Source organism: Suncus etruscus, chromosome 10 (assembly GCF_024139225.1).
Source record: "Suncus etruscus isolate mSunEtr1 chromosome 10, mSunEtr1.pri.cur, whole genome shotgun sequence".
In the NCBI taxonomy this organism is placed as follows: Eukaryota; Metazoa; Chordata; class Mammalia; order Eulipotyphla; family Soricidae; genus Suncus; species Suncus etruscus.
This window is the reverse complement of record NC_064857.1, coordinates 83,720,687-83,733,159: the sequence shown is the minus strand read 5'-3', so window position 1 is coordinate 83,733,159 and position 12,473 is coordinate 83,720,687. Positions and strand designations below refer to the sequence as shown.

General features: G+C 50.1%; 1 protein-coding gene across 1 annotated transcript in view; it reads right to left on the bottom strand.

The window, feature by feature from the left end:
* Positions 1 to 435: 435 nt before the first annotated feature.
* Positions 436 to 12,473, bottom strand: part of PLA2G4E (phospholipase A2 group IVE) — a 70,555-nt gene continuing 58,517 nt past the window's right edge. Inside the window, exons 11-20 of the mRNA XM_049781684.1 lie at positions 11,686 to 11,821; positions 10,030 to 10,166; positions 7,639 to 7,861; positions 5,621 to 5,735; positions 4,848 to 4,985; positions 3,734 to 3,841; positions 3,314 to 3,517; positions 2,362 to 2,528; positions 1,076 to 1,259; positions 436 to 653 (exon numbers count right to left, since the gene is read on the bottom strand). Coding sequence (XP_049637641.1) covers positions 436 to 653; positions 1,076 to 1,259; positions 2,362 to 2,528; positions 3,314 to 3,517; positions 3,734 to 3,841; positions 4,848 to 4,985; positions 5,621 to 5,735; positions 7,639 to 7,861; positions 10,030 to 10,166; positions 11,686 to 11,821 — 1,630 coding nt within the window. The remainder of the gene's footprint in view (positions 654 to 1,075; positions 1,260 to 2,361; positions 2,529 to 3,313; positions 3,518 to 3,733; positions 3,842 to 4,847; positions 4,986 to 5,620; positions 5,736 to 7,638; positions 7,862 to 10,029; positions 10,167 to 11,685; positions 11,822 to 12,473) is intronic.

The following is a 12,473-nucleotide window of genomic DNA, read 5'->3' as shown; positions in this document are numbered from 1 at the left end:
TGAACAGTGATACACAACCACAAAAGCTGCAGAATACACTGTAAGAATAATAAAAATTCCAAGAACCTGATGGGCTGGGAAAAAATTTTTTTTTTAAAAAAGTGCTTTGCCAGAGATCCAGAATGCTTCTTGGCTTCTCTGTCCATGCCTTCCTGGTTGGAGGAGATCTTTGAGCATCTGCAGAGCCTGAGTTTTCCTGGGGTGAGGCAGCCTCTGGTCAGGCCACACTCTTTTCCACAACTCCCTTGATATTTTTTCCCTTTTTCTTTTTTGTCTTTCTGTTTCTCTCAACTTCGAAAAATAGAAAACTTGGGGTAAAAGATTGAGCCAGTCTGCATGCTTCCCTGGCCAAGAACAGAGTGGCTGTGCCAGCTGTCAGCCCTGTGGGCTCTGTGCTCTGCCAATAGACATAGGATCCACTGGGCTCCTGGATACTTAAGGGGGACACTGGTTATTCAGCTGCTTCTTCTCCACGGCCAGACGCATAGCCTGCAAGAGCGTGTCCTTGTTGTTCAGGATGTTGTACTCACAGAGCTTCACCAGCTTGTCAAAGTTTGCTTCTGTGTACGTCAGCTCCTTGGTGGCATAGGGTGTGTGTCTGCCATAGATGTCCACCTGGCCCTGTTCCAGCTCCTCAGGGCTCCGTTCCACACCTGGGGGCAGTGAGATGATGTACTTAGAGCAGGACTTACTCTCCCAGGTTTTTACCCCTATTTCCACCTCCCTCCCTGGAGCCCATCCTGAAAATCAAAGACCACACCTGCATGGAAACCTGTCCCCCCCCACATCTTTCCATAGACCTTCCAGGGCCCATCCTAGGATCATCTTAATACTGCATGGTGCCAGGTTGTCAACCACTTCTGGACAAGCTGGTAGTGCTAGGACAACATGGTTACCTCACAGCTGGGCTTTTCTCTGCTGCCAACGCCCAGCTCAGGATGGCAGGGCAGGATTGTCTGGAGAACAGTTAGAGGTGTGGGATACAGGCTCTGTGCTCTGTGCATCTTGGCTCAGAAGCTCTCAGCCCCAGGCTGCTCTGGGGAATCCCAATTAATGGTGATTGTGGGTGGCTTACCAGGTGCCTTGTACTTTTGGAAGGTGTCACAGATGAGTGGGAAGAAGACGACAATGGGGGCATGTGGATCTTCAGAGTCCTTCATGAGGTAGCATTCCTTCAGGTGGTCCTCCTCGCCCTGCAGCGTGTACTTAGGAAATGGGATCTTCTGTGTTGAACAGTACTCGCATGTCTGCTGCATGGGCTGCAAGAGCACAGGGTGGCTGGTGAGTCTGAGGTGCAGGGCTCAGCACCAAATTTCTCATCAACTCAGCCAGTAACTAAGGGCTGCCACTGCTCTGCTTGTGCATGCTGTTTTTAAGCATGGAGCAGGCCAGGACTATGGGCCTGAGGCTGCTGTGTTCAATTGCAAGTTTCTCCCCCAAAGTGAAGTGGATAGAAGCTTCTGGGTTCCTCACTCACAGCAGAGCTGTGCAGATGTGAGTGGGGCCGGAGGGTAGCTTTTGCTGCTCCCCATGGAGCCATAGTCACAGTGAGCATGGACCTTGAAACTCATAAATAGCTACTAGGCTGGGGAATTTACTAGTACTATGTGGCAGAAAGAGCAGGAACCAGAGGCCAGGATTTGTTTCTGGCTATTATCTGTATGATCTGAGGCAAGCCACTCACCTTTCCTGTGCCTCAGTTTCTGCACTTATGATTGTGGGAATAGTAGTTTTGTGCTGTCCTTATCATCTGCCTCCCCATGTCACCTTCCCTGGCTGCATAATAGACTATTGAAGAGGACTCCCAAATCAATGTCTTTCCCATAAAACATTCCCAGAGCAAATCAAAAACAATCTGCAGTCCTGGCTCTTTAGTGTAGTTAGAAGGAGACTCATGTTTCCTGGAGGAGGAACACAGTGGAATTATTTGAAAGCAGGAAAGCACATGCACTTAAAGCAGGGGCAGCCCTAGAATTGATGGGGCTCTATTATGGAGCTGAGGGTTGGGTTACACATGGTGGTACCTGAGGGCTCTGGAAGCTTTGTACTATGGGAGTCACTCCTGGTGGTCAGAGGACCATTTGGGGTGTCAGAAATTGAAATGAGGCTGGACACATGCAAAACAAGTGCCTTACCTGTTGAACTAGCTCTCTGACCCCTGACAGGGCCTTTATTAAGGCTATTCTTAGAAAACTCTCTCTGTCCCCACTTTTGGAGCAGCTATAGCATTGCCAAATGCAGCAAATGTGCTGATACAAAAACGTGTGGGTCACCCTCTGCCCCATTTCTTAGACTATGTTCTGCCATTTCCAGTGCAAGCTCAGTCCTGATTCAGGGGCAGTTTCTGCTGGCTGCACTTGCCTTTGTCTGGGTGCCTGCGCAGTAGTTGAGGTGAATGATGAGGTCAATCTTTCTCTCGGGCCTGAGGAGGGGTGGGTAGCTGGAGTTGACGAAGAATGCAGTGTCCAGCAGGCACAGGTGTTTTGCAGATGGAGTCAGCTGATTTGGGAATCCATCCAGCATTGTGTCTGCAACCGAGGCTTCCTGTTACTCTCAGGCTTTGGTGATTGCCCTTCTCATAGCCATGGCCAGAGGCAGCTGGCAGGGCTCCTCAACCTGGTCCCATCTGTGGTCCCACCCCTGGCTAGGATACCCTATGGCTGCCCAGATCCTTCTGGCTGAGTTGGTGAAGCATAGCATCATCCTGGCATTTGTAGAATAAGACCAAAAACCTACTGGCTCCAGACCCTGGAATTTGGGAAGGCCACAAAGGTTGTCCTGTGAAGCCAGGCCTGACACATGCTTTCTATTCTGCCCACAACAGTGCAGACAGGGATTCTCAGGCCATTTGCAGATGGTGGCAAAAAAAAAAAAAAAAAAAAAAGACAAGTAAGCCTAGCACCTTGGTAGACGAGGGGGAGACCCTGAAATTATGAGGTCAAGAGCACAGCTGACCAATTCTACCTGCCAGGACTGGAGCAGATTCTGCTGATTGAGTGAGTATTGTGTTCTATTCACTAACTATGCTGAGGCCAATTTGAACTGTTTGGATGCAGCTTAATTAGCACAAATTGGCACCAGCATTGTGTTAACTGCACACACTATTCCATCCCTGGTGTGAAATTTCTCCCTGACATGCCTGGAAGGCCCCATGGGCTGGGTCTGCCTCTTCCCAGGGAGTATGTACACAGGGGCTACTCCTGACCTTTTTCTTCCCCTACTTTCTACGTCACCTTCCTTCCAGCAGAGATGATACAGAAAGCTGCATTGGTCACCTCTCCAAATGAAGAATGGGCCATTCTGTGGGAATTACCTCTCCACTTGGAGAACTGGCTGTTATGGAGGTAGTCTTTGTGTAGCTGCAGCCCTAGCAGGAAGTTGTGGAACTCAGACACAAAAATTCGCTTGGTGAGGATGCTGCGGAAAGTGTCAGACAGCCATGTGGCTGGGACCACTACTGTGGTGTCTAGGACATTAGGATTACATTTGGGGACTTCAGGCAGGATTGGCTCGTCCTCTGTGAGGAAAAGAGACAGGAAGGGCATGTCACTCAGATAGCTGGAGGTGCCCAGGTTGCCCCACAGTCCTGGCTGTGTCCCATAAGTCCCTTCTCCACCAGGATCCTCCTCCACACTGGCGGCCTCCCCATCACGGTGGGACGTGAGCAGACACACTAGCTCTCAGTGGTCTGAATTCCATCCCAACCATTCCTTTCCCCCATAGGGTCACCCACCAATGTCGTGCACATGGTCCCGTGTCCACCTGTGGAAGAACTCCTCTGAGGTTTGACTCAGGTTCCAGGCATCAAGCAGGTTCAAGGAGAAGATACTGCTCCAGAGACCTAAGGTGCAGGGTCCACTGTGAGCAGTTGCTCAGAGTCTGGACGTATGAGCTGCCACTACCCCAGCCCAATGCAGCTAGCAGAGGCCAGGTCTTCCCCACCCTCATAGCACTTCTCAGGTTCAAAAGTGGGTGAGGCAGATACCCCTCTGATTTAGTGCCAACAGGTGCAGACTCATGTCTTAATGCTACCCTTCTCATCTGTCTCCACACCAGCTCTGCACAGAGCACAGCACCGGGCAGAACTAGAAACTAGGCAGAATTCACTACCAGGACATAGACATGAGGGGCCTCAGTAATAACACTCCTGTAAAATCTTTTACACACACTCAACTACCTTCCTTCTAAGTTTGGCTTCACACTTAGGCCCCATATTGCCGATGGGGAAACTGAGACCCAGAGGGGTTGATGATCTGATGAATTTGACACAGCTGGTGATTGAGGCACCAGAGTTCAAGCCTGTGCATTAGCTCTAGAACTCAGAACCACAGGCCCACCAGCATGGGTGATGGGAGCAAGGACGGATTTGTGTGGGCTACTGGGGGGCACAGGCTCAGAGTGGAATATCTTGGAAGGCTGCATGGATGTAGGGGTTCTGAAAGGTCATCATTCTGGCAGAAACTCAAAAGGTGGGTATGCTTTTAGGGTGGCCTTGAGGTACAGTTAGGCTCTGAGTCTATGTCCCACACATCCTCTGTTATCACCCATGTCCCTCTTCTGACTGTTCCTGGATCTCAGGGCAGGTGGTGCCTGGAGGCAGTAGGTTCCATCTCAGCCTGCTGTTCCCATCTGGCTCTCAGTAGATCTGGGAAACTGGAGGATCCCTCTGTTCTACAGTGACTTGAGATCCCCTGTCAGGTCCCTCAAGTGTGTTAAGGAGACTAAAGAGAGGGGCTCAAGCTCCTCTGGGATGGGGGGAAGGGACAAATATCAGAAGTGCTCCAGCCCAAGAAGTGACCCAGGCTCTCTTGATCCCCCATTCAGGTATGGGGGTTCTGGGAACTCACCTAGCATGTAGCATATATTGGACTCTGGGATCTTCCTCATCAGCCGTCCCATGTAGAACTCAGAACCGAAGAGCTCGCTTGGGATGTAGGCCCCATACTTCTGCATTCCCACCTCATAGGGGGTGAACTCGCACCACTCTGTAGATTAGAGTAGCGTTTTTCAACCACTGTGCCGCGCACTCTAGTGTGCTGTGAGATATTGTCTGGTGAGCCGTGGGAAAAATTCCAATTTCATCCGTAACATGCGGCTTCAGCTCACAAACAGACCAATCATTAGATTATTTCATAATAAAGTAATCATAAAATAATTTCTTTGTGTTTATTTGATTATTATTCAAGAAAATTAATTTATATAGTCAATATAGGGACAGAGTTAATTTTTTTTAACATTTTCTAATGGTGGTGTGTCTCATGATTATTTTTTTCATGAAAAAAGTGTGCCCTTGCACAAAAAGGTTGAGAAGCACTGGGTTAGAGACCTCGGTGCTAACGCAGAGCCGCAGTTCCCCTACACGACACTAGGGGGTACCCGTGACCGGCTTCTCTGGTCAGGACCTTCATTTCCCATTTGATTAGGTCAGCCAATCCTGCTTGGTTCATTCCATTCCACCCATCCCGCTCACAAGCTCCCATCTAACAGTAGATTCTAGAAACGCGAGGCAAGGCTGTCAGTTCAACTTTCTGGGAGGGAGTTGGCAAAGGTGTGGAGATGGGAGCTGTACTGGGGAAGCCTCCTCACCCCCTAATGAACTGGGAGCCACCAGCATCATCACCTCTGAAGTCCTGATTGCTGACATCATCCTTGACGTTGATGGTGAGGTAGATGGGGAGGGGGTTCTGACCCTGGTTCAGAGCGGCCCGCTGGTCCGACAATTTGCAGTCTTCACTCTGTGGCAGAAGAAATATTTATAATATTTAGACACTTATAATGATATCCCCAGCACACAGCCCTAGGAAGCCCAGGAAGAAGAGTACGTTTGAAGGTCCCACAGCTCGTTTCGTGCCAGGCTGCCATGGGGTCCCAGTCAATCAGAGTTACAATAGCTCTTACAATGACCCCCATCTGATAGTCCAATGTTCCCTCCCTCATCTTTGATCCACCCATCCAGGACAATGAGGTTGAATTTGCAATGCATTTTTAAAAATGGGGGGGCAACATAGGGCCGGAGAGATAGCACAGCAGCGTTTGCCTTGCAAGCAGCCGATCCAGGACCTAAGGTGGTTGGTTCGAATCCCGGTGTCCCATATGGTCCCCTGTGCCTGCCAGGGGCTATTTCTGAGTAGATAGCCAAGAGTAACCTCTGAGCACCGCCGGGTGTGGCCCAAAAAACAAAAAACAAACAAAAAAATGGGGGGCAACACAGACACTTGCTCTGGAGATACCCCAATCCCTGCACTCAGAATCACTCCTGGAGGACTCCGGGCCCTTTATAGATGCTGAGGACTGAAACCGGGTCAGCTGCTTACAAGGAAAGTGTCCTATCCACACCATTCTACTGCTCCAGCCCTGGATTTGCAATTTAGGGCTGAGACTGGGGCATCTTTGTGTCGCAGGACACAAATAATGATGTGGAAGGGAGGACAGGGCCTCGTCTCTTCTGACCCTCTATTTGCAATAATTTTGTAGGCTGAGTTCCCTGTGAAACTTGATGAAAGAAAGAAAAAAGAAAGAAAGGAAGAAAAGAAAGCAAAAACAGAAACAAAGACAGGAACAAAAGAAGGAAGTAAGGAAGGAGAAAAGAAAAGAATGAAAGAGAAAGAAGGAAGCAAGCAAGCAAACTGGAGAAATATAGTACAGCATTTGCTTTGCACATAGCAGACCTGAGTTTGGTATCATGAGCACCACCAGGAGTGATTCCTTGAGTGCAGAGCCAGGAGTAACCACTGAGCATCACTAGGTATGGCCCAGAAATAAAATATCCAAACCAAATAAACAAACAAAAAAAACAAAACAAAAACCAACCAACCAAAACCCAAAAGACCCTAGTAATATTGAATGAAGCTATGGTGGCTCTGAGCCAAGTCCCTTCAGGAAGTCCTTACTGAAATAGCACGGACTGAGACTGCTCTGGCCTTTGGCTTGTGGGCTACTCTAAGGTTGTGCTCTGTGTAGTGACTATGAGAAGGAGTCCAGTCAGATGCTGACTAAAAGATCATGATGGGGCCGGAGAGATAGTATGGAGATAAGGCGTTTGCCTTGCATGCAGGAGGACGGTGTTTTGAATCCCGGCATCCCATATGGTCCCCAGAGCCTGCCAGGAGCGATTTCTGAGCATAGAGACAGAAGTAGCCCATGAGCGCTGCACAGTGTGAACCAAAAAAACAAACAAACAAACATACAAAAAAGATCATGGTTATGATCATGAAAATCTGTGGTGTGTCTATGCCTTGGCCACACTGCCCATCAAACTGCTCCTAGTTTAGGACTGATTGTGGCGGGGAGAATGAGGCAGGCCCACTGGGGCTGGAGAACTCTTCAAAGACCCAGTTGAACCTTCTAGACTTCATAGTAGGTGAGGGTGCATCCTCTCTGCTTGCCCTACCTTTCTCGGGTTCCAGAATAGCCATAGTCTGGGGGTTCTCCTATCCCTCTCTGCTTCCTCCCCATGGGCCATGGCTGCCTCTCCGAAGGCTGCATCTCAGGCCCCCCATGAAGGTCTTAGTCATAAAAGAATACAATAGGGGAAGATGGTTCCCCATCTTCCTCACCAGGCACCCAGGTCCTCTTCCATCTCCCCAGTGGGGGAAATAAGAGTTGCCTTTGCCAGGGTAGCCGGCCCCTCCTACCTACCTCATCTCCCAGACAGGACTCAATGAGATGACCCCAGAAGTCTGTGAAGGTGACCTTGTAGCCCTCCTGGCTGCGTTGCTGGAGCTTCTCCCGCATTATGGAGAGCTGTTCAGGGTATAGGGCTGGCAGCTTGTCCTTGACCACATGCCTTCGTGCCTCCAGCAAGGCAAGCTCCAGGTTTTTGGAGGACCAGTCAGGATCACGGTACAGGGTGGCCATGGTCCTGGAGAGAAACAGTGAAATTGGCAAGATTGAATCTACCTCACTCCTCATGCCCCCAAACCCTGGCAGGAGAGAGCATGGTTATAGGACATCTCATCTGCCAGGAGAGGAGACTAGAGGGAAGGAGGCACCTTCAGGGCAGGATGGGCATAGCTGTTGAGCCCCAGTGGCACCATAGCCACAGCTTGGTAAAGAGGGTGCTCAGGAATGAGGTCTCTGGGCCCCAAGCCTGGAATCCAAACTGGCCCCCCACCCCTGCCATGTTTACTCTCTCCCACCCTCAGTCTCCCCATCTGTGGAATAGGGAGAATCATGACTGTGTTGACCTCCAAAGTCACGGTAAAGATAGTACCAGTGAGGGAAGAAGTGATTGGAGCAGTTTCTGGCACAGTGTAAGTGCTGCAAGCAGAATGAGGGCTCCACTTTTTATTTTTCTGTTTTATATTAGACTGTTGTGCAGGGGATCAAACCAGTTTTGAACACAGGTTGTGAGGCTGGTTCCAAATCCCAGGTTTTCTGTGATCTAAAGGTGCTGGGAGTGTGGAGGGGAAGGAAACCTGGGATTTAAAAAGGGGGTGGGGTTCTGGCACTCTGGTGCTAGGATGGTGCTGCAGCAACACAGTGTAAGACAAATACTGAGACTGTTGTAAAATATACATAAAAATAACCAAACACACACACACACACACACACACACACACACACACATTTCTTGGTTCTTTCCACTTTCCACCTTGCTCTTTCTCTTCATTTTCATTTCCCTTCCCTTTGGGCAGCAGAAGAAGCAAAGCAGAAAGGGGGTTCCTTCACCTCTTATTTGCCTCTGTTTTCTCAGGAATACGCCCTTTAGCAACACTTCTGCACAGCTGTACTAAGGACTGTCTGAACTAAGGCTGTTAGTGAAGGTCACTTTCTGGGAAGGCAGGACTGGTGGACTTCATAGAAACCATTCTGCTCTCCACTAGGTTCACTCTCTTCCCATACTTTTGGGTGGAGGTGCTGGGGGAAGCTCTCAGGCAGTGTTCAGTAGATTTGGGTGCCCTTCCCTGTGCTTCTCAGCCAACCAGGCCTGCTTTTTTGCAAGAGCCAAAGCATCCAATGCTGCTTGGGTTCTACAATGCCAGGACCAACTAGGCCACTCCAAGCAGTGTTCTGGGGCCTTCAAAGCAAACACCCCTGCTGCTCAGGGATTACTCTTGGCTCTGTGCTCAGGGAACATTTCAGGGCACACGGGATCATATGTGATGCTAAGGATCAAACCCAGGTCTGCTGGTCCCAAATATTAGAGGAAACGTTTTCCAGTGGCTGGCACGATATAGTAGGCAGGGTACTTGCCTTGCATGTGCGGCCTACCCCAATTCAATCCTCAACACCCCATATTACTCCTGAGCACCATCAGGAATAATCTCTGAGTGAAGAGCCATGGGTAAGCACTGAATATCCCTGGTATGGCTCTAACTTTTTTCCCCAAATAAAATGTTGTTGTCATCTCCTGAAGCATTGTTGGTGGGGCTGTGGACTGTTCATTGTCCCTGTTCAATAGAAGAGTGAGAGAGCTGTGGGGTGAGGGATGTGGGGCAGGTATGTTGGGAGTAGGGTGGCATACTAGCACAGTTCTAGAGAGGGTGGCAGGTGCATCTTAATTGGCAGACGGGGTAGTGGCACCAGAGTTTTATTCATTCAGCCCTCATACTCCAGGGCCTTCTTCATAGGAGTAGTCATGGCCAACATGTATGACCTGCATACATATGACCTTGGTCTTCTGCACTCAAAGAGCCCCTCCTGGCAGTCTGTGGGGTCAGTGTTATGAGCCCCCCACCAAACAGGCTCCAGAACAATGACTCGTGGGAGGGCATATTTCTTTCTTTCTTTTTTTTTTTTTTTTTGTTTTTGGGCTATACCCAGCGATGCTCAGGGGTTACTCCTGGCTGTCTGCTCAGAAATAGCTCCTGGCAGGCACGGGGGACCATATGGGACACCGGGATTCGAACCAACCACCTTAGGTCCTCGATCGGCTGCTTGCAAGGCAAATGCCGCTGTGCTATCTCTCCGGGCCCGGGAGGGCGTATTTCACACCCGAAGCTCACCTATCTGAATCCCTGTTTAGGGATTCAGACTTGGGGTAGGGAGACTTTCACCAAAGATTCTACTATAGCCCCATCTTCTCACCAGGTAGCCCCCGACAGGCCGGTGATGTAGCTGGAGCAGTCAATCATGTTCAGTTTCTGCAGCGCAAGCAGGTGGCCATACATGGAAGACATGGAGCGGGTGCCACCCCCTGTGGCCATGATGGCGATACGTGGGACCTGAGGGTAGGCAACAGGTGGGTAATATTGGGAAGCAATAGAGAGGCAGACAGAAGTCGGGAGAGGCAGTGGGGAAGAGTTTGCCTACAAGGTGGGGTGTCACAAATCTTCCATGAACATCACACCAGGTACCCAGTGCCAACAGGAGAAGGGGAGCTCTGCATCTCATCCAGACTCAGAGAGAGGGAAGGTGCAGATTAGCATAGATAATCAAGCCTCAGAAATCAGGGAGGAAGCTGGGCTCCAAGGCCTGGGTGGCTCAGGACCCTGGTGGAAAGTGCTAGCTGCAACTGCTGTGTGTCCAGGTTACTACTCAGCCCTTAATCAAGCCACTACAGGGAAGGGGCATGAGTTCTCCCAGCTGTGGAAGAGCAGGAAGAAACCTTAAAAATGTTTGTTGGGCGGGGGAAAGCAGAGCGATAGCACAGCAGGGTGTTTGCCTTGCACGCAGCTGACCCAGGACAGACCTGGGTTCGATCCCTGGCATCCCATATGTTCCCCTGGAGCCAGGAGGGATTTCTGAGCACATAGCCAGGAGTAACCCCTGACTGTCACTGGGTGTAGCCCAAAAACAAACAAATAAAATGTTTGTTGGGGGCTGGATCCATAATAAAGCAGGGAGGGTGCTTGCCTTGCTGTGGCCAACTCAGGTTTGACCCCTGGCTTCCCATATGGTTCCCCACCACGGCAAGGAGTAACCCCTGAGCATTGCTGAGTGTGGCCCCAAAACAACAACAACAAAATTATCTTGTTTCTGTCCCATATTTGATGCTCAGAGGCTGTTTCCAGTGTGTTTGGGTGACACGGAGGTGCTGTAGAAAGAACTCAGGGTTCCTTAATGTTTTTTTGTTTTGTTTTGTTTTTAGGCCACACTAGCTGTTCTCAGGGCTTACTCCTGGCTCTACACTCAGGAATCATTCCTGGAAGGCTTGGGGAACCATATAAGGTACCAAAAATTGAACCTGGGTAGGCTGTAGCTGGACTCTCACTCCAGACCATAATTTATTTTTATTGAGGTAACGTGTTTATAAGAGTGTAAATATTTATATGCTTTAGAGCTGTGGGATGGAGCAAGGAGTGTGGGCTGTAGGTGCACCTCTGACTTTGCAAGGCACAAGCTGAGAGCAGAGGTGCTGGATCTGCAGGCCAAACTGCATTTCTGCTACTCTCATTGCTATTCTGCTTGATTGGGGCCACACCCAGCAATATTGGAGTGGTGGGGTTGGGATTTGGTGTCAGGCAAAGTAATGCATGTGCTCTCACTCTCATCCCAATGGCTAACCTTTTTTTTAGAAAGTGTGCATAATTGGGAGGAGAGAGAATTGAAAAATGAGGATTGGCTTTGGAGGAGCATGAGGAGGGAAATAGGGAGTGCCCTGGGAGCCAGCTCAGGCTGGCAGCACACTGGGAAGGTGGCTGGAGCTCTGTCCTTTCTCTCATCTCTCTGCCCACTTTCCCTGTGAACATGCAACTGAGGGACAGGCTAGAATGGGTTGTGATGGTGGGAGGACGGACCAACCTCATTGACCTGCAGGTCCTCCTCCAGCTGCAGCACTTTTTTCAGCGCCTGGGCCACCACTGCATCCCGCTTCTGCAGGAACTCTTCTTCAGCCTGGCATAAGCTAAAGCCCAGCCGCACGTCCAGTGGTGGAAGGCTATGGAAGAGAGGGCCTAGATTGAGGGGTATGTGTGTGTGGGAGGGTTGGGTCGACTGTGTCTACCAGCTCTGTGCAGGAAATAGCGCTGGATCACTGGGGTTTCTGCGAGCTGGGGCCTTTGACTTTTCATCTGTACAATAGGACCATCTTGGTTCCCTATGCTTCACTGGCATCTACATGCAGTGAGACAGAAAATGGAAAGGGCTGAACCTTTGCTATTGCCTGGGAACAATTAGGAGTGTTCTGCCTCCTCAAAAAAGTCTGGAAAGTCCAGGAAGGCTCACCCACACCCCTATACTTTTTCTAGCATTAAGCTAAACTGGGGTAACAAGAAGTTCCAAGATACTCAAGACTCAAATCTCTGGACAAAGCTCTGCATCAGCACTCTGGGAGCGGCTTAGCCAGGCCCTGCTCCTATGGAACATGCAGGAATTCCTGCTCTGGGAAGCACTTCCTACTCCCGGCTCAGTTCATAATTGTCCTGATAGTTTGTATGGCCACCCTAGCCCATCCCTGCCCTGATCTCACAAGTCTGTACTCCAGGTGGGGCTGAAGTTTCCACAGCTTGCTTGACACTTGCTCTCCTTGCATCACATTCCTGCCCTGAAGGAACCTAGGCTCAGGCCTGGTGGCCCACACCCTGCCTGCC